Source organism: Salvelinus sp. IW2-2015, linkage group LG16 (genome assembly GCF_002910315.2).
Source record: "Salvelinus sp. IW2-2015 linkage group LG16, ASM291031v2, whole genome shotgun sequence".
Classification (NCBI taxonomy): Eukaryota; Metazoa; Chordata; class Actinopteri; order Salmoniformes; family Salmonidae; genus Salvelinus; species Salvelinus sp. IW2-2015.
In genome coordinates this window covers 29,123,227-29,145,519 of record NC_036856.1, presented here as the reverse complement: position 1 = coordinate 29,145,519, position 22,293 = coordinate 29,123,227, and the positions used below count along the sequence as shown (strand labels likewise).

Sequence of the window (22,293 nt, the reverse complement as noted above, 5' to 3'; positions counted from 1 at the left end):
CTTCAAGAGGGCCACCATTGTTCCTGTTCCCAAGAAAGCTAAGGCAACTGAGCTAAATGACTATCGCCCTGTAGCACTCACTTCCATCATCATGAAGTGCTTTGAGAGACTAGTCAAGGATCATATCACCTCCACCTTACCTGACACCCTAGACCCACTCCAATTTGCTTACTGCCCCAATAGGTCCACAGACGACGCAATCGCAACCACACTGCCCTAACCCATCTGGACAAGAGGAATACCTATGTAAGAATGCTATTCATCGACTACAGCTCAGCATTTAACACSATAGTACTATCCAAACTCGTCATCAAGCTCGAGACCCTGGGTCTCGACCCCGCCCTGTGCAACTGGGTCCTGGACTTTCTGACTGGCCAGTTGGTGAGGGTAGGAAACAAAATCTCCACCCACTGATCCTCAACACTGTGCCCGCAAAGGGTGCGTTCTCAGCCCTCTCCTGTACTCCGTTTTCACCCATGACTGTGTTTGGCCATGCACGCCTCCAACTCAATCATCAAGTTTGCAGACGACACACAGTGGTAGGCTTGATTACCAACAACGACGAGACGCCTACAGGGAGGAGGTGAGGGCCCTCGGAGTGCGGTGTCAGGAAAATAACCTCACACTCAACGTCAACAAAACAAGGGAGATGATCGTGACTTCAGGAAACAGCAGAGGGAGCACCCCCCTATCCACATCGACAGGACAGTAGTGGAGAAGGCTGAAAGTTTTAAGTTCTCGACAAACATCACGGACAAACTGAAATGGTCCATCAATACAGTCCGTGTGGTGAAGGAGGCGCAACAGCGCCTCTTCAACCTCAGGAGGCTGAAGAAATTTGGCTTGTCACCAAAATCACTCACAAACTTTTACAGATGCACAATCGAGAGCATCCTGTCGGGCTGTATCACCTCCTGGTACGGCAACTGCTCTGCCCACAACCGTAAGGCTCTCCAGAGGGTAGTGAGGTCTGCAGAACGCATCACCGGGGGCAAACCTCCTGCCCTCCAGGACACCTACACCACCCCATGTCACAGGAAGGCCAAAACGATCATCAAGGACAACCACCCGAGCCACTGCCTGTTCACCCCRCTATCATCCAGAAGGCGAGGTCAGTACAGGTGCATCAAAGCTGGGACCGAGAGACTGAAAAACAGTTTGTATCTCAAGGCCATCAGACTGTTAAACAGTCATCACTAACATTGAGTTGCGTCTGCCAACATCAGACTCAATCTCTAGCCACTTTAATAATGAATAATTGGATTTAATAAATGTATCACTAGTTACTTAAACAATGCCACTTTATATAATGTTTACATACCCTACATTACTCATCTCATATGTATATACTGTACTCTATACCATCTACTGCATCTTGCCTATGCTGTTCGGCCATCGCTCATCCATATATTTATATGTACATATTCTTAATCATTCATTTACACTTGTGGGTTTAAGGTAGTTGTTGTGAAATTGTTAGATTCCTTATTAGATATTACTGCACGGTCGGAACTAGAAGCACAAGCATTTCGCAACACTCGCATTAACATCTGCTAACCATGTGTATGTGACCAATAAAATTTGATTTGATTTGTTAGACATGGGATCTGACATGGGGCCCTGTGCCTGCTTTCCCACTGTGAAGAGGGAAGGGGATAGGACTCCTCCCTGGTGACAGTTTTACTGTTCAGGGATACTTTAATGTACCCTCAGTATCATATATGCACATAAACAGATTTTGTAATTTTCATCTAAATAGTTTGTGAGATTTTCTTAATGGCCCTGGCAAGCTACACATATACACGTGAGTCATATGTGAGTCCTATTCAGACACATTCACTCTAACAGTGAAGTGACTGTACCAGATTAGCTGTCTGTCTGTGGAGTGCCACTCTGGTCCTTAGCTATGGCAAAGTAAGGTAAGTGTTGGGTTGTGTGTTTGAGTGACAGCTCCAGGCCCTCTGGCTGTGCGCAGATCGAGTTGCCTTGTACATCCTATYTGTCAGCCTGTCTGCACTTAGCCATAACCAGATTCCCAGGAGCCTCTGCTCGCCTCAGGTTCTAGTTAGCTCCACCGGGACGCCTCGTTAACATGCCACCATGGAACCCAGACACACAATGACTGGACAACGAGACGGGACAGGGTGAAATAAAGGATGTACACCCACTCTTCCTGTCGGTGCTTCACTCTGCCTGTTTGTCCTGTAGGAGGATGTGGATGAGAAAGAGGAGGAGGAGAAACCCTATCACACTGCATGCAGCCACATCTCCCCTGCTTAAAGCACCATCCTCATGACTAGAGCCACACTTGCCTCATCATACTCTCACTGGTCTGACTGTCTGTCTGACACAAACACTATGACACTGTGAGGGCTGAGCTAGTGGAAACAGACAGTGCCAAGTCCAGCTAGCAGCTTCCAGAGAGTTGGAGAGAAGGTACTGTGTGGTGGATATATGGAGTAACAGAGACAATAGTAACACCTCGACCCRGACCTTCTTTACGCTGTTCCCCCATTAGAGAGCTTGTTTCCTGGGGCTAATGGGCCATGCATCAGCCCTGCTACACACACACACACACTTGATCAGCCCTGAATCAGCTCTGCCAAGACCTTGTTTCCTGGTCCCCCATTCTAGGGTCCACAGACAGACACGGATGGGTCCTGGAACCGTTGCAGTTTAGCCCTGCTCTGTCTGGTAAACACACTGTTGCTGTTGGCCCACTGCACCCTCCTAACATCCAGCCTTTAAAAATCCAGACATTCTGTTGGTAAACATGCTCCGCAACACTCCCTGTCAATCAGAAGTACTGAGTAATGAAAGAATACCAATTCTAACATAAGATGGACACAGCAAATCAAGCCAATGTAATTTCAGGAGGGGACAATTACAATCCGAAAGAGGGCATGTTTCCATGGTGGTGTTATCGTGCCTCTTTGTTTGACTAGTTTGATCTGAAACACATCTCTGTTCTCTCTGGCCTTTTGATGAAGCAACATTGTAAAGTTTAGCTGTTGGAATGTGCTCTTTCTGTGTTTGCCAAGTCTTCGTCGTTTTCCCTCTCTTTTTTTATTACATTATTTGAACTTGGTGTGTGAATTGATTAATGACGCCGGAGGAGATGGCTGCCATTTACGGGCTCGTAACCAATTGTGCTATTGTGTGTGTTTTTTCCACGTTATGTGTAACTTATTCTCTTATGACCGAAAATAGCTTCTGGATATCAGAACAGCGATTACTCACCTCGTACTGAACAAAGATTTTTTCTTTAATGAGCTGGATGCGAAGGATTTACTTCAGACACCGGACAAGGCCCAAATCCCCGTAATTYGCACGAAGAAGAGACAGAGATATAGGGGTCATAGGTCAGGGTGCCTTGTAAGAATCAGACGGCGCGTGGGTAATCCGCCTCTACTATCAGTCCTATTAGCCAACATGCAATCATTGGATAATAAACTGGATGAGCTCCGATTTAAGCCTATCCTACCAACGGGACATTAAAAACTGTAATATCTTATGTTTCACTGAGTTGTGGCTGAACGGCGACAAGGATAACATACAGCTGGCTGGGTTCTCTGTGCATCGGCAAGATAGAACAGCTGCCTCGGTAAGACAAGGGGTGGTGGTCTGTGTCTATTTGTCAACAGCTGGTGCACGAAATCTAATATTAATGAAGTCTTGAGGTTTTGCTTGCCTGAGGTAGAGTATCTCATGATAAGCTGTAGACCACACTATTTACTATTTTTCATCTATACTTTTCGTAGCTGTCTATTTACCACCACAAACCGATGCTGGCACTAAGACCACACTCAACAAGCTTTATAAGGCCTTAAGCAAACAAGACAATGCTCATGCAGAGGCGGCGCTCCTAGTGGCCGGGGACTTTAATGCAGACAAACTTAAATCCATTTTACCTCATTTCTACCAGCATGTTACATGTGCAACAAGAGGGGAAAAAAACTATAGACCACCTTTACTCCACACACAGAGATGCATACAAAGCTCTCCCTCGCCCTCCATTTGGCAAATCTGAGCATAACTCTATCCTCCTGATTCCTATTGACAAGCAACAACTAAAGCACGAAGTACCAATACATACGGAAGTGGTCAGATGACACAGATGCTAAACTACAGGACTGTTTTTCTAGCACAGACTGGAATATGTTCCGGGATTATTCCGATGGCATTGAGGAGTACACCACATCAGTCACTGGCTTCATCAATAAGTGYATCGATGATGTCGTCCCCACAGTGACCGTAAGTACATACCCCAACCAGAAGCCATGGATTACAGGCAACATCCGCACTGAGCTAAAGGGTAGAGCTGCCAATTTCAAGGGGCGGGACTCTGACCCGGAAGCTATTTAGAAATCCCACTATGCCTTCCTACGAACCATCAAACAGGCAAAGCGTCAATACAGGACTAAGATTGAATCCTACTACACCGGCTCCAATGCTCGCCGAATGTGGCAGGGCTTGCAAACTATTACAGACTACAAAGGGAAGCACAGCTGTGAGCTGCTCAGTGACACAAGCCTACCAGACGAGCTAAATTACTTCTATGCATGCATCGAGGCATGCAACACATTCTCACATAGGTATTCCTCTTGTCCAGATGGGTTAGGGCAGTGTGCAGTGTGGTTGCGATTGCGTCGTCTGTGGACCTATTGGGTCGGTAAGACAAAGGGTTAGGAGGAGGGATACGGAAGGGACAGTCAATGGGGTAGAGGTGGAGGTGATGGATGGTCTTGACTAGTCTCTCAAAGCACTTCATGATGGGAAGTGAGTGCTACAGGGCGGTATAGCGTATTAGCTCGTTACCTTTTTGGGAACAGGAACAATGTTGGCCCTCTTGAAGATGTGGGAACAGCAGACTGGGATAGGATTGATTGAATATGTCCAAACACACCAGCCAGCTGGTCTGCGCATGCTCTGAGGACGCGGCTAGGGAATGCCGTCTGGGCTGCAACCTTGCGAGGGTTAACAGTTTAAATATGTTTATATACTCAGTGCGGTGAAGGAGACCGGAGGTTTTGGTTAGCGGGCCGTGTCAGTGGCACTGTATTGTCTTCAAGGAGCAAAAAGTTATTTAGTTGTCCTGGGAGCAAGACATCCTGTCCGCAAGGGGGCTGGTTTTTCTTTTTGTATCCGTGATTGACTGTAGACCTGCACATACACTCTGTGTTGAGCTGTTGAATTGGCGACTCTACTTCTTGTTCTATACTGACACGCTTAGCTTGTTTGATTGCCTGGCGAGGAGATAGCTCAACTGTTTGTATTCGGTCATGTTCCGGTCCTTGCCCTGGTTAAAAGCAGTGGTTGCCGCTTTCAGTTTCACGCGATGCTGGCCATCAATTCCACGGTATCTGGTTTGGGAATGTTTTAATTGTTGCTGTGGTATTACGTGTGATCAGCACGGCATTCTTCTAATGAAACTCGTAACCGATCAGAACATATTTCGTCAATGTTTTGTTGGACCGGCAATGCGGAAACATATCTCAAATCCACGTGATCGAAGCAAGTCTTGAAGCGTGGAATCAGATTGGTCCAGACCAGCGTTGAACAGACCTGAGCAGGGGCGTTCTTCGTTTTAAGTTTTCTGTTGATAGTCCTGGAGCAACAGAAATGGAGTCGTGGTCAGCTTTTGCCGTAAAGGAGGGCGAGGGATGGGCCTTAATGATGCGTCAGCGGCATTAGAAGTAAGCAATGATGCCCAGGGTTTCTATTCCGAGACCCGGGGTAGCACAAACGACTATTGCTGATAGAAATGTTGGTAGGGGTTTTGTTTTCAGATTAGCCTTGTTAAAATCCCCAGCTATGATGAATGCAGCCTCAGGGTGTGTGGTTTCCAGTTTACATAGAGTCAGATAAAGTTTGTTCAGGGCCATCGATGTGTCTGCTTGGGGGGGAATATATACGGCTGTAATTATAATCGAAGAGAATTCCCTTGGTAGATAATGCGGTCGACATTTGATTGTGAGGAATTCTAAGTCAGGTGAACAGAATGACTTGTTCCTGTATGTTGTTATGATCACACCACGTCTCGTTGATCATAAGGCATACCCCCCCGCCCCTCTTCTTACCAGAAAGATGTTKGTTTCTGTCGGCGCGATGCGTGAAGAAACCAGCTGGCTGCACCGACTCCGTTAGCGTCTCTCGAGTGAGCCATGTTTCCGTGAAGCAAAGAACGTTACAGTCTCTGTCTCTCTGGAATGCTACCCTTGCTCGGATTTCATCAACCTTGTTGTCAAGAGACTGGACATTGGCGAGTAGTATGCTAGGGAGTGGAGCGCGATGTGCCCGTCTCCGAAGCCTGACCAGAAGACCGCTTCGTTTGCCCCTTTTACGGCGTCGTCGCCGGCTGGGATCAGATCCATTGTACTGGGTGGAAGGAAAACACAGGATCYGCTTCGGGAGAGTCATATTCCTGGTCGTAATGATAGTGAATTGACGTTGCTCTTATATTCAGTAGTTCCTCCCGACTGTATGTAATGAAACCTAAGATTACCTGGGGTACCAATGTAAGAAATAACACGTAAAAAAACAAAATACTGCATAGTTTCCTAGGAACGCGAGGCGGCCATCTCTGTCGGCGCCTGACTTCCCTTCCACCTACACACACGATATGACAGCTTGTAAGTAAGCATTTCACTGTAAGGTCTACACATGTTGTATTCGGCGAGTGTGACAAATAAAATGTAAATCTATCTTTTTCCTTTTTGTCTCTCTCTCGCTCTCTCACTCTCTATACAAAGGGCTTTATTGGCATGGGAAATATGTTTACATTGCCAAAGCAAGTGAAATAAATAATAAACAAAAGTGAAATAAACAATCAAAAATGAACAGTAAACATTATACTCACAAGTTTCAAAGGAATAGACACATTTCAAATCTCATATTATGGCTATGTACAGTGTTATGATGTGYAAATCTCGCTCTCTCTGTCTCTCTATCTTCTTCTCTCTGTCTTGTTCTCGCTCTCTTTTCTCTACTCATCTATCTTTCTATGTCTCTGTCTTTCTTTCTCTGTATCTCTTTCTTTCATCTCGCTCGCTCGATCTATGTGATTGTTAATTGGAACCATGGCCAGCCCAATATTGGCTTTGATGCAGAGAACAGATGGTGTTTTTTCTACACAACAGCTCTCCCTGCCAGTACACACACACACACACACACACACACACACACACAACACACACACACACACACACCACACACACACACACACACACACACACACACACACACCAGGAGTTTGATTAGCTATCCTGGAGCCAGTCTTGAGAGAGCAGATCAAATCACCCACAAAAGCATTTATCATATTTATATAATCTGCATTAGAGCACGGTCCTATTATCTCACATCCTCTCTCTGTCTCTCCAAACAGACATGGTGTTTTCTCAGGTTGTGCTTTACTGTGGGTGTTGCTTAGTATTTCTTAGGTAGTAGGATTGCAGCACTCTGATAATTAATATAAAACATTTGGCATGGCGTCTCTCCTCTCCCCTCATCACGACTGGCACATAGTAATATGTAGACTCACACACATAGGCAGAGAGGCCAGGAAACCAACTACAGGCAAATATGCTTTTAAAACGCCACAGACCATGCAGGGTACTGGGCAGCATGCACATGTTATTGTTGGGTTTTAAACTTTGCGGAGAGAAGCAACGGACCAATGTTACAGTAAGCAGGCTTAGCTCTCTATGGCTGTTAGGTAGACTTCAGTGGATTGTTGACAAATCTCTTTGAAAGTATGGGTAATATTTAATTGTCACATTGCATGTTCTGCTGAACAGTTGAGGATGCCAAATGCTTTTTCAACAGATATGACCCTTCTAATTGTGTTATACATATGGAAATTAGTCTAGCCCGCTTGCCAGAGGCTAGTATTTTTCATATTGGGCTTGTAGAAAATGTTCCAGACTAGAGTTCCATCCCTGGTTATACTCAAGTAACCTTATATTTGGCTTTGAACTGCCMAAGAACTCCTCATTGGAGATTAGCTCCATGCTCAGTTAGGTAGAAKGAGGTAAACTTTTGGCTTTGCAAAGTTCCACGGCGCTCACCTCTGAGTGCAGACCTGAGCTGATTCCAGACCTACAGAAAGAGGCCAGACAGACACAGGCCGTGCTTGGGTGCGTTAGGTGTTAAGTCATATGATACAGCGAGCCCAGGACTAAGCTAGTCTGTCTGTCTGTCTGGGTCTGTTTGTGAGCAGAGGACATATAAACAACAATGATTTATGTGTTCAGGGATACATTTTAGGAATAAGGCCCTTTCTCTCTCTGCACATTTAGTCATATTTTCTTCTCTTTTCAGGGAGAACGGGGTGATAAGAAGCACAAGGCAACGAGTAGTGTACATGCCTATGACAGTAGGAACAATATCATAGACAAAAATGTATGTTCTGTGTATTGTATGAATCATTGAGTTAATCGTCCCATTGTGTCAGTCATTGATGTCTATGCATATAGCACTACTTTGAAGCATTGTTGATAAAAAATAAAAAATAAAGAATAGCATTGCTTTTACATTTTCAAGCAGTTCTCATGCAAGTGCTGGCTTCACAGTTTATGTGTTCTTGTAAAAGTGGATGCTAGTGGCAATTACTTTCTTCAAACTTTCAAGTCTTTGATAAAAACATTACTCATATTTCTTTTTCTTTTTTTTATCTCAAAAGCCCTCATCTCTCTCTCTCTTTCTCTCTCTCTCTCTCCCTCAGCTAACTGGTCGAGTCCCAAAGTGGGTCTCTGAGTCTCTTCTTTCATATTATTGAGGTTTCAAATCACCCTGCAAAGGCCTGGAGCTAATTTGGGTTTTCAGGCTTCCCCCTCTAATTCTTTCAGACTAATTACAGTCATATTTCCACAATTAAATTGATAAACTCTGCTGAGCTTGGGAAGGTTTCCCAAAGTAAACCTCCTCCTCCTCCTCTTCATCTTCCCCCTCTTCCTCCTTCCCTCTTTGCTCAGCGTTCCTCCATTGCTCTATTTCACATTTGATAGCGTAGGTGAGGCAGTCAGGTAACGGCACGGTTCTCCATCTTTCTCCACTTAAGTGTTCCTTTCCTTCCTGCCATAGTCTTAGTAAACGTGTTTGCTAAAAAATAAATATCTACGTAGCGGTGAATTCTTCGACAGTGTCCGTCTCCCTGGTTTTGGAATGTATTATCTGTGGTGACAATGCCAGGAACATAGAGAGGAGAGGCCAGGGGTCAGGCAGATGTTGCACATAGTGTTGGCTAGTGTTTGTGTACGTGCGTGTGTGTGTTTGGGGGGAATGGAGAACCTCTCTGTCTGGAGCTCCAAATACCCAACAGAGATAATGTGACTAATTTTCACACAAACAAATGGACACTATGATCTGAAAGATTAACCAACGTTGCAGTAGATTCTGGTGTTTGTTTTTTTCTCCTCTCCCCCCTCTTTGGAAAATTCCTATTAACCAAAATATGGGGAARGCAACAAAGTGTTAATGATCCTATATGTCCACCTACAGTTTAGGGAAATGGTCCATTCAGCACTACGCTCTATCAGTTTAGTGTTATGAGTTMATGTTTTCATTTGGCCTGCCAGGCAGCACGCTGTCAGCTGCCCCCCACTTTACATTGGAGGCCTTGGTAAAAAGAATGACAAGTATGGAAATATAATGAGGTAGGCTATCTAGACCAGACTGTGTGTTGGGGCTGCYGACTGGCCTGGGATGCTCAGCCCTGCTCACAGTTGTACTACAGTCAGCAGTAGGTTTTTCAGCGCATGTGAATGTTTATCCCTCTGAAATGAAGCATATGGGTTGAGGTCCATTAAGAACCAAAGGGGTGGTCTCGCTTTCTCTCTACTTCTCTCTCTTTCTCTGCTCCCTGTTCTATGCACATGCACACACACACTCACACATGCCAAGCTCAGCCAAGTTTCTCTCTTTCCCTCCATCCCTTCTTCAATCCCTCCTTCCCTTTCTGCCAGAAGACAAACCAGAATTTCATTGTGGGCTCAGGGCTCCGCTCACATTTTCTTCTTTTTTTCACTCTGCATATTACAGCTGGGTTTTGTGCTCTCACACTTTTTTACCTACCTAGGCTTAGGCTGAGTCTCATTGTATCATCCCACTCTCAGCCGGCTCTAATATGGCAAAATGAACTACTTTGAGATGATCCCCAATGGCAATGCCAAACAAACATACTGCATTGATAAAAGTTATCTCTTTATTTTGTACCTCTGAGTTATTGTGTGTGTGTGTGTGTGAGCATGCATACACAGACACGCGCATCTTGCATATGTGTTACCTATGATGAAGACAGATAAGTGTTTGTGCATATGTGATCACGTGCGTGTGTGTGTGTGTGTATCTGCTAGCTACATTCATGACAAACAGCTCCATACTACTCCAGCTGTTTGCTGCCATTTTGAAAAATCCCTGCACACTGCTTACGCACAATAACAGGTTATATAAACAGTAGAAACCAGACACCTTATTGTGCAAGGGGACCTTGTGTGAAAATAAGGAGAGGACATTGCGAGAGGTCTTAAAATAATGAATGGGGATGGAGTGTGAAAGATGTGTTTGCGCAAAGTTTAGATGGAAGTTTTAACTTTAACTTGCTCATCTCTTTTTTTCTGTTTACCTCTAGGCAGGCCTTTATTTTTATTGTCTCAAATTTTTATTTTCCCAAAAAGTGGATGAACATATCAATACAGAATTGAGTTTTATGTGCATATCTTTATCAATGAAGAAGTCGTTGTGAGTGAAAGTCTTGAAAACTAACTGCATGAGCCCAATAGAAAATACAGCTTCTGAACAGTAAATCACAGCTACCTTTTTGTAGCTTACCATTTTATGTCCTCAGTAACTCTATACATGTATTTCCTTCAGTAGCTGAAATGGAGACTGCTAAAAGTAATCAAACGTTATTTGATGTAGATTAGACTATCAAAAATCATGCCTATGATATTAAATCAATGCTTATTGCTCTCTGGACTAGATATACCGATACTGTAAATCCCCACACCATATTACTGTTCCTATGGTATCTCTGTGTTTCTTCACCCTAGGTCCATGATGCTTTAGGTAGTCTCTTAGTGCCGGTTTCCCACACACTGATTAAGCCTTAGTCTCTCTAGACAGCTGGGTTGCCTCCCACAATTTTCAAATGTTCCAGCTAGGGTCGGGTTTTTTCGACACTAATTAAGCCTTGTTCTAGACTAAAAATAATTTCCAATGGAGGTTCTCCATTGAGCTTGCTTTTTAGTCCAGGACTAGGTTTTATCTGTGGCTGGGAAACCGGGCCAGTGTCATACAGAAACCTACTGTATCAGTCATTCTGTGGAATCCTTACCTTCAGCTCTTTTCTCTCACTGGCAAAGTGATGTCCCTCTGTGGTTCCTTTAGCCCGAGGCAAGGCTGTAGACTCCTATAACTGACTACGAGTCTTATTACACCTACTGTAATGCCATAGCAGCCTACAGCCATGTCTTGGGGCTATGTCTTCTGATGTACAGTGTCTGTCTGTAACCTCATTGTGTCTCTCAACCCTCCAGCTATCTGAAACCTCAGTGGTCCAATTCCCTGTGTCTTGTGTAGCGCTGATGCATAGCTGTAGACTCCTACAGTATGACTCCTAACACACTACAGCCATGTCTCAGGGCTATGTCTCTTGATGAAAAGTGTACTGATGTCTGTCTGTAAAGCCATGGTGTGTCTCTTACTGACTTGTCTATAACATTGTTGTATCTCTCCTTCCTCCAGGTATCTGGGGGATCTGATGTCCACTTCCCTCCAGGGAACTTCTCCCTCCACTGTCATGTTCAGAAGGAGGTACTTCCCCATGGCAACGAGCACCTCCTCAACTGGGCCACCAAGAAGTACAGAGCCGTTACCTCCTTCTCCGAACTCAAGATTGCCCTGGACATCTACATCAAAGTGGGAGAAGGTGTGTTTTACTGTTAGAGGGACAGTTTGGAAAAAGGTGGTACCTAGAACCATAAAGGGTTATTTGGCTGTCCTTTCTGTAGGATAACCATTGGTTTCAGGTGAAACCATACATCACAGTTGGAGAAGGTGTGCCACATTCTCGTTTAGAATGCCTGGGGAAACTTTTACACCTAATTTCACTAACTGTATATTTTCTTTGCCTTGTGACAGGCCTTTTCTTCCCCACTAAACCTTAATTAAGGGGTTCCTACTCAGTCAGTCATTTTTAATGGAGGCCATTGACAGTCCTGGGATTTACTGGACCCTGGAGTAGCAGAGCGAACACTCTCTGTTTTCTGACTCCTCAGTTCCACTAGCCAACCTTCAGGTGCACATAGACTTGACCAGCTRCACATAGACTTTCTTTATTTTGTAATCTGGCCCCTTGCTTTCCTTGCTTGTCACTTTTCTTATTTGACCATGAGCCCAGAGTCCGTGGAGTGAGGAAGAAGTGACTGATGGAAATGCGTAGTAGGTTTGTGAGGGATCGCTGCTCTAATTTCTAGCTTGTGTGTAGGCCTGCTGCCAGATTTGAGGCCTGATAGACTAGTCCTGTGCACTCTGAGAAAAAGAGAGARGTGGCAGAGTTGTACCGAAGTTGATGAAACAAGAACAACATCTGTAGACTGAAGAGATCAAACATGGGACTGTTTCTTGCTATTCAAGTCTTCAAGCAGGTTTAGTCAAATACACGAGAGGGATCTATTTATCATATCTCCTACTTAACTCCTCAAGCTGCTGTTAAGTAAGATGATAGGGGCCTTGCTCCTCAACTTGTATSTATAGGAAGATCTCTTCTGCGCAGCAAAGTTTGTATTAAACTAAACTGTTGAAGGCATTAATGGGTTTAGGGAATGTGAGATGTTCCTTGATAACTATGAGCTGTAAGTGGAAAAAACTGTGAAGAGGTGTCTTGAGCAAAGGCAGACTGTGGGGTCCTCATCTCCTCTCCACCAGTCAGTAGAGTTACTGTAGTAGGGAGGCTGGCTGTTGGAAGTCCAGGGCTCCTCCAGGGATGTTGTGTGATTGATCCATTGAAGCCATGCTTCACTCCTTCCTTCACTGTTTCACTCCCCACTGGTCCTTTGTAAACCGAACCGACAGCACGTTCAACTTCATCCTACATCAACATCCAGATAGATAGGAGASCTTTTAACGACTATCTTTCAATGCAAGACAATACCACAGTTACTGCCAGGAGTGGAGTGGAGTAATGGCTCCATTATGCATTACAGCATTATGTCAAAATCWAATTCTATTGGTCGCGTACACATATTTAGCAGATGTTATTTCGGGTGTAGCAAAATGCTTGTGTTCCTAGCTCCAACAGTGCAGTAATATCTAACAATTCGAAAACAATACACACATCTGAAAGTAAAGTAATGGAATTAAGAAATATAGAAATATTAGGACTCCGATATTGCTCATCTTAATATTTATATATTTTTTWATTCAATTATTTACATTTTAGATTTGTGTATTGTTATATATATATACACTGCTCAAAAAAATAAAGGGAACACTTAAACAACACAATGTAACTCCAAGTCAATCACACTTCTKTGAAATCAAACTGTCCACTTAGGAAGCAACACTGATTGACAATAAATTTCACATGCTGTAGTGCAAATGGAATAGACAAAAGGTGGAAATTATAGGCAATTAGCAAGACACCCCCAATAAAGGAGTGGTTCTGAGACCACTTCTCAGTTCCTATGCTTCCTGGCTGATGTTTTGGTCACTTTTGAATGCTGGCGGTGCTTTCACTCTAGTGGTAGCATGAGACGGAGTCTACAACCCACACAAGTGGCTCAGGTAGTGCAGCTCATCCAGGATGGCACATCAATGCGAGCTGTGGCAAGAAGGTTTGCTGTGTCTGTCAACGTAGTGTCCAGAGCATGGAGGCGCTACCAGGAGACAGGCCAGTACATCAGGAGACGTGGAGGAGGCCGTAGGAGGGCAACAACCCAGCAGCAGGACCGCTACCTCCGCTCTCTACGGTCAGGGCGTGACAGTACCCCCTCCCAAAGGTGCGGACTCCGGCCGCAAAACCTGAACCCATAGGGGAGGGTCTGGGTGGGCATTTCTCCGCGGTGGCGGCTCTGGTGAGGGACGTAGACCGCTCCACCTCTGGCTCGGCCCACTTAGGTGGCGCCTCTAGAGCGGGGACCCTCGTCTAGGGTGTCAGGTAAGGTGCAGGTGATATGATCCTTAACTAGCCTCTCAAGGCACTTCATGATGACAGAAGTGAGTGCTACGGAGCGATTAGTCATTTAGTTCAGTTGCCTTTGCTTTCTTGGATACAGGAACAATGGTGGACATCTTGAAGCAAGTGGGGATAGCTGACTGGGATAGAGAGAGATTGAAYATGTCCGTAAACACTCCAGCCAGGATACGGCTAGGGATGCAATCTGGGCTGGCAGCCTTGCAAGGGTTAACACACTTATATGTCTTACTCAGAAAATGAGAGCCCACAGTCCTCGGGAGTGGCCTGTGTTGGTCGCACTGTGTTATCATCAAAACGGGTGAAGAAGGTGTTTAGCTTGTCCAGGAACAAGATGTCGGTGTCCGCAACGTGGCTAGTTTTCCCTTTGTAGTCCATGATTGTCTGGAGTCCCTGCCACATAGATCTCATGTTGAATTGCGACTCTAACTTTGTCTCTGTACTGACGTTTTCCTTGTTTGATTGCCTTAGAGGGCATAACTGCATTGTTTGTATTCAACCATATTCCCGGTCACCTTGCCATGGTTAAATGCCGTGGTTCGTGGTTTCAGTTTTGCATGAATGCTGCCATCTATCCATGCTTTTTGGTTTGGGAAGGTTTTAATAGTCAGTGGGAACAACATCCCCTATACACTTCCTGATTAACTCAGTCACTGTGTCAGTGTATACGTCAATGATATTCTCAGAAGCAACCTGGAACATATCCCAGTACACATGATCAAAACATTCTTGAAGCATGGATTCTGATTGGTCAGACCAGCGTTGAATAGACCTTAGCATGGGTACTTCCTGTTTGAGCGTCTGCCTATAGGAAGGGCGGAGCGGAGTGGAGTCGTGATCTGATTTGCCAAACGGAGGGCGGGGGAGGGCCTTGTAGCCATCCCAGAAGGGAGAGAAACAAAGGTTAAAAAAAATTGAAGCGCGAGTTGTACAGGCAATGTGTTAATAGAACTTCGGTTGCTTTTTCTTCAGATTCGCTTTTTTAAAGTCCCCAGCTACAATAAATGCKGCTTCAGGATTTGTGGCTTTCAGTTTGCACAAAGYCCAGTGTAGTTCCTTGAGGGCAGTCGTGGTATCGGCTTGAGGGGGAATATACACGGCTGGTACTATAACCGAAGATAAATCTCTTGGGAGGTAATACGGTCTGCATTTGATTGCGAGGTCGGTATTCTAGGTCRGGTGAACAAAAGTACTTGAATTCCTGTACGTTATCAGAATCACACCATGAGTAGTTAATCATGAAACATACACCTCAGGCCTTTCTTTTGTGCTCTCCATGTTCTCAGTCACTTGGAGGATAGCAGAGAGAACAGAATGTGTGTGATTGCTTAGCCTTGAAGCAGTCATCCATTCAGCCCCTCTGTCATTAGACCCTGTGGTTTGGCGAACGTCCAACATGCCATGTTTACCACATAGAGAGAGCTCTACTTTCCAGTCCATCTCCCTATGTCTTTTCCTCTCTGGTATCTTTTCTTGAGGTGGGACAGATTTCCACTTTGTTGTCTCAGGCCATTCACTCACTCACTCACTCACTCACTCACTCACTCACTCACTCACTCACTCACTCACTCACTCACTCACTCACTCACTCACTCACTCACTCACTCACCTCACTTTCACTCAACACCACCTCAAGTGGCCATGAGGAGGTTCGGGGAGGAAGGTGCCAACCCTTTACTTTATATTCTCTAAACCTTACTACTGTTCAAGACCTTGTTTGCCAAATAAGGAAGCATCTGTCTTGTGATTCTTCTGAAAAGATGGAGAAGAGGATTGCATGCCTGGGCAGTTGGATGGAGTATAATAATATTTGAGTAAATAAATGATAACAAGTTAGAATGGTGGGAAACCTGACAGGAATGACTGATTGGATGTGTTTATGACTGATATTGTTCGAAATGTATTTTCAAAACATATTGGCCTTAATTTTATCAGAACCTGAATAATAGTGTTCAATACAAAACCAGTCTGTCTGTCCCTGTCTTTTACCAGCAATCCCAAAGTGTTTAGATATCTCAAAACGTTGGCTGAACAAACTGTAGTGTAAATACTCTAACTAAATACCTCACCCATTTGCTCATGAGGAATCATCTTGAAAGTAAAGAAAAACTTGCACACAGCGATTCCCAGTATCACTTCAGTATATTAAGCTTACGTATCGTCCTCTCTGCCTTCGTCAGAGCTTCTTCCTCTTGACAATTAATCATGTATAATCACATCACATCCAGTGTCCGAATTATACATTGAGTCATGATCTCATCTCATAATCTCATCCACCCACCTTCTCCTTTCCTCTTCCAGATCCAGTGTTCTCCGATACTTGCAAGATCGACAACAAGTTCCTCTCTCTGAACTACCTAGCTGGCTACGTAGAGTCCCAGGCCTCTAAAGGCTGTGTCCTGTCTGGACCAGACCAGGACCAAGAGGTCCACATCATCGAGCTGCAAGCACCCAACTCTAGTAGGTCAGTACTGTAATCCACCACAACCATAACATAACCACAACACAACCATAACACAACCGTAACATAAACATAACTCCAGCTGGTCAGTACTGTAGCCCACGACCAGAACCAAAACATAGTCTGACCCAAATAGGGTGCACGTTTATCTAGTTTGGGCTGGTTTCCTGGACACAGATTAAGCCTAGTTCTGGACTAAAGAACACTTTCAATGGAGATTCTCTATTGAGCTTGCTTKAAGTCGAGGAGCAGGCTTAATCTGTCACTGGGAAACTGGCCCTTTATGTCAATATGATACACAGTATGTCAATCACAGTAACTCTTAACATGAACCTTAATGATCTCAGTGTAATTTCCCCATTACAAGAGGCCAGAATGGTCTCTCTCTCTGGTAGTTTGTTTTGGATACGAAGGAAGAGGGGGGTAATATTGACCTTAGAGTTCTTAACAGAACGTCATATCTCAGGCTCAGAGTCTGTGGTTGTCCCAAAATGGCACCCTATTCACTATTCGGGATGCAACCTATCTCCAGTCTGCCAGATAATCGCCTCACTCTTCCAGTGGTGTGATTACTTTGTATATGCATGAAGAGCCCAGAAATACATGTATTTTACCATACTGCTGCTATGTGGTCTGGTCTGTTACACGCATGTCCTCCTCTTCCTGGGAATACTTCCAGTTTCTTAATCAGTTGGCCAGACTGAGAGAAGGCATGTAAATACAGAGTGTTTTGGGCCTTCCAAAATTCTTATCTCTCTCTCTCTCTCCCCCCCCATCCTCCTTGAGCAGTGCGTTTCAGGTGGATGTGATCGTTGATCTGAGGCCGTTGGGGGCAGATGTTCTGTTGCCTCGTGACATCGTGCTGCTGCTGAAGTGTCAGAAGTCTGTCAACTGGGTCATCAAGGCTCACAGCATCAGCGGGAAACTGAATGTAGTGGTACGTGACTCAGAACGTCACTCTGAACGTAAMAAACACAGCCTCTCCTTTAGTTAAGAGCTGTTTTGACCTAAATAAAAATTATTTGATTTTCAGTAGTAGCAGTTTATTTAAAGGCCATCTCCAGAGGCCCAAGACTCCATCCCTCAGCTTTATAGCAAACCAAGTGGCGGCACTGTTATTGAGTTTTTTTCAAATTGAGTAGTTCAACTTTCAGATTTTTCACTGCCAATATTTTTTTCACTGTCTCAGTAACACATCACAATGGCACCGATGGTGTGAGGGAATACAGGCAGAAGAACCATGTCACAACACATGACTAGACGGGCACAGCAGACAGACAGGCATGTCACCACTTTGTGTTGCTGACCAATACATTTGTCACAATCTGAGGAKTGTTGAAGTGGCACCTGGTTTCAACCTGCCTGCAGGGGGTGGAAGGAGGGAGGGGGATGGATGAACCGTGAAATATCACCCTGACAGCACTAAGGGTTGTCATCGCATCAAATAAGGAGGGGAAAGGAGGAGGAGAAAGGGGGAAGAGGAGGGGGGCAAGACATTTTCATAGGCCTGACCTGTTTGTCATCCATGATAATGTGAGTTATGAGCGCTGCTGACTGCAGGCTCTGGCTGCCTCCCAAATGACACCCTATTCCCTATAAAGTGAACTACTTTTGACCAAAGTACTATGGGCCCTGRTCAAAAGTAAGTGCACTATAATGGGAATAGGGTGCCATTTGGGACCAGCCCTAGCTCTGCCTATGGTTTCACCAGACCTGAGTGCTTTGGATTGCAGAAATGGTAGGGTGTTTGGATGGGTAGGCGTATAACGCAAACRTCTATTAACCCAAAGGTTGTGAGTTTGCATCTCATCACAGACAATTTTAGCTAATTAGCAACCTTTTAAATACTTACTACGTTTCAGCTACTTTGCAACTACTTAGCATGTTAGCTAACCCTTTTCACTAACCCTAACCTTAACCCTTTAACTTAACTCCTAAACTTAACCCYAACCGTAACCCTAACCCCTAGCCTAGCTAACATTAGCCACCTAGCTAGAATTCGTAACATGTCATATGTTTTGCTACTTCGTAACATATTGTACGTTTGCAAATTCATAAMATATTGTACRTTTGGAAAATYCATAACATATAATATGAATTGTAATTTGTAACATATCATACGAAATGGGTGATGGACATCCACAAATGAATATATGCCATACGATACGTAACATATCATGCTAAATGGAGTGTCTCGGATTTACATACAGAATCAGGTTAAAATCCTGTGTAATAAATGCATCCAYGACTGTCTGTAGAATTTAAATATTGATTCATTCTTGTTAACATTGACACCCATACACTGTGGTCGTTTCTACACTTTTATTGTCATTGAAAGACATACATACACACATTTACAAGGCTTACACCAAGGGATAATTATTTGGTTTAAGGTTGACAATGCAATGTATGTATAAAAAAATAAACCATTTACTTATATCTGAAGTCATAATGATGGATGGCACTTACACCTTTGGCACAGCCATCAGATATCTAATGGATATAAAATGTGTTTTGTCTATTAATAAGACAGTTTTGTTTTTTTTTACCTAAAGGTGGGTTATTTGAGAGCCAATTGTAATTTACAATGATGACCTGGACTAAAGGAAAAAAGACCATCTCTGTGGCCCAAACAAAACTGGCCTGCCCTCCTATCTTATCATCTTTATGAGTGCTGCGTAGCTCCATTCCATGGTCCCTATGCAAAGTGCTGACCTCAGTGGAGGTGTCTTGTGTTGTCTTATGGGCTCTGGGTCTCTGCTACCCTGGGTTGGTTCCCACATTATGTAACAGTCACCCTCATGCAGGCAGGGTGGGTGTGTGCCTCTGCTAGGCAGCCAGCTCTGTTTAGGCCCAGGACYGCATCCCAAATGGCACCCTATTCCGTATGTAGTGTACTGCTTTTGACCAGGGTCCATGGATCTCTGGTCACAAGTAGTGCACTATATAGGAATTAGGGTGCCATTTGGGACACAGACCTACACTCAGCCCCAGCCACCTTCTGCCTGTTTGTACAACTACACTTTAGGCTGTCACTGCACTGAATCAATCAGGCCAACAGAGCAGGTCTACGGTTGGCTACAGTAGTAGGTTACGCTAATAGAAAAATTAGAGGGAGGAGGGGACTGGGGACACATGAGGACACATGGTAGCGATGGGCTGTGATCCTGACCTACAGTTTACTGTTCTAGGACAGTACCAGCTTGGTCCGATATGGGTTGGCAGGTAGCCTAGTGGTTAAGAGCGTTGGGACAGTAAATGAAAGGTCGTTGGTTCAAATCCCCAAGCTGACTACATGGAGAAAAAACATATGCTGATGTGCCCTTGAGCAAAGCACTTAACCCCATTTGCTTTGGATAAATTACTAAAATGTAAATATCTGTTTAACATGACAGTTAATAACCAAATCAAATATTATTTGTCACATGCTCCGAATACTTAACCGTGAAATGCTCGCAGATCTCGACAAACCATTTYTGTCTGAACCTTGTGTTGTGCACGGGGGCATTGTCATGCTGAAACAGGAAAGGGCCTTCCCCAAATGGTTGTCACAAAGTTGGAAGCACTGAATCGTCTAGAATGTCATTGTAGGCTGTAACATTAACATTTCCCTTCACTGGAACAAAGGGGCATAACCATTATTCCTCCTCCACCAAACTTTACATTTGGCACTATGTATTGGGGCAGGTCGGACTGCCAGATGGTGAAACGTGATTCATCACTCAAGAGAAGATGTTTCCACTGCTCCAAAGTCCAGTGTCGGCGAGTTTTACACCACTCYAGCCGACACTTGGCGCATGGTGATCTTATGCTTGTGTGCGGCTGCTTGGCCATGGAAACCCATTTCATGAAACTCCCGACGAACAGTTCTTGTGCTGACTTTGCTTCCAGAGGCAGTTTGGAACTCGATAGTGAGTGTTGCAACCAGACAAGTTTTAAGTGCTACATGCTTCAGCACTCGATGGTCCCGTTCTGTGAGCTTGTTTGGCCTACCACTTTGCGGCTGAGCCGTTGTTACGCCTAGACGTTTCCACTTCACTATAACAACACTTATAGTTGACCGGGGCAGCTGTATCAGGGCAGAAATTTGACGAACTGACTTGTTGGAAAGGTGGCATCCTGTGACGGTGCCACGTTGACTGAGCTCTTCATTAAGGCCATTCTACTTTGTTTATGGAGATTGCATGGCTGTGTGCTCGATTTTATACACCTGTCAGCAACGTGTGTGGCTGAAGTAACTGAATCCACTAATTTGAAGGGGTGTCCACATACTTTTGTATATATAGTGTATCATTTTGTGTATATATAGTGTATCATTAAGGGATCATTATAGGAAACAGATAATACATTCATTGTTATGTATACATTATTGATAACTTCAATTTMAAATGTTTACTGAATCTATGGACAACTGCCCATTTGCTCCCGCTGGACGTGGTCCCTTTTTTCAGTTGATCTTAGGGACATGGAAAAACATTTAAATGACTCCTGGGTTGATATGAGCTGTGAAATCTGCATGATCTGTCACACAGACTGTTGTGCTGTTACTGACATCATCAGTGTCTCCAGCAGACACATTTAGTWMTTCAAGTGTTGGCATTATCAAGTCCAATCGGAACACTCAATTTTGGTCTGCATTGCCTTGCATTTTTCTCAGATTTTTCACATTTACACCACCAGTTCCCCGTGACTCTCTCTCTGGGCGCTGTTGCTGGTCTGCCGGATCACCTGTTGCCATTTCTCCCATTCTGTCTCGGCTTCTATCTGTCCAAGCTCTTCATCAGTATAATCTGGCCCATATAAATATGGTTCTGCAAAGTATGCATCCTCTTCAGGCTTGTAGCTGTCCGACTCAGATATGTTTTGATTTTTATGTMATTGTTTTGGGTAGTGTAGCGCTTGAAAGGTGTGTCTGTACTGCGCTATCCTYGAGTAGCAGGCTCTGTAGAATTTGGAGGTGTGGCTAAGCAAGACGAGCAGCACGCGGATGTAGTAGTGACGTAGAAATTAGTTCCAATACAAGGGTAAAACAGTAAACACAGTTCGGGATATACACATTTTATGCTCGTAATTGTGGAAAAAGTGTTTCGATATTGACATGCCTRTATAGCCCAGATGTTTTGAAACACGTTTTTTGGGGTGAGTCTGGCCACTACAACGATATGACTCTTGCAAGCAACTAAGACAGCCAAATAAATCTCAGGAATGGAAGTCTGACCAAAACAATTGCCTGGGTGAGGCTTCAACACTAAAAGTAAGTCGAAAATGAGGTCTAACATGTTAAAAACCGAAATATCCCTTTAAGCATTCTTTTGGCTATTTAGCAGTCTTATGGCTTGGGGTAGAAGCTGTCTTGGAGCCTGTTAGTCTGACAGCCGATGCTCCGGTACCATTTGCCAGATCGTAGCAGAGTGAACAGTCAATGACTTGGGGTGCTGGAGTCCTTGGCAATTTTTCTGGCCTGATATAGAGGTCCTGGATGGCAGGGAGCTCGCCCTGAGTGATGTACTGGACTATCCAGTAGCGCTTTGCGGTCGATGGTGGTGCATTTGCCATACCAAGCCGGGATGCAGCCAGTCATGCTTTCGATGGTGCAGCTGTACAACTTTCTGAGGATCCGATATTTTCAGCCTCCTGAGGA

At 44.5% G+C, this 22,293-nt stretch overlaps 1 protein-coding gene across 1 annotated transcript in view; it reads left to right on the top strand.

Annotated features, from left to right (window-relative positions):
* Positions 1-22,293, top strand: part of LOC111976166 (transforming growth factor beta receptor type 3-like) — a 163,733-nt gene that overhangs the window by 106,929 nt on the left and 34,511 nt on the right. The window contains exons 5-7 of the mRNA XM_024004930.2: positions 11,743-11,926; positions 16,493-16,655; positions 17,442-17,589. Of these exons, the coding sequence (XP_023860698.1) occupies positions 11,743-11,926; positions 16,493-16,655; positions 17,442-17,589 (495 nt within the window). The remainder of the gene's footprint in view (positions 1-11,742; positions 11,927-16,492; positions 16,656-17,441; positions 17,590-22,293) is intronic.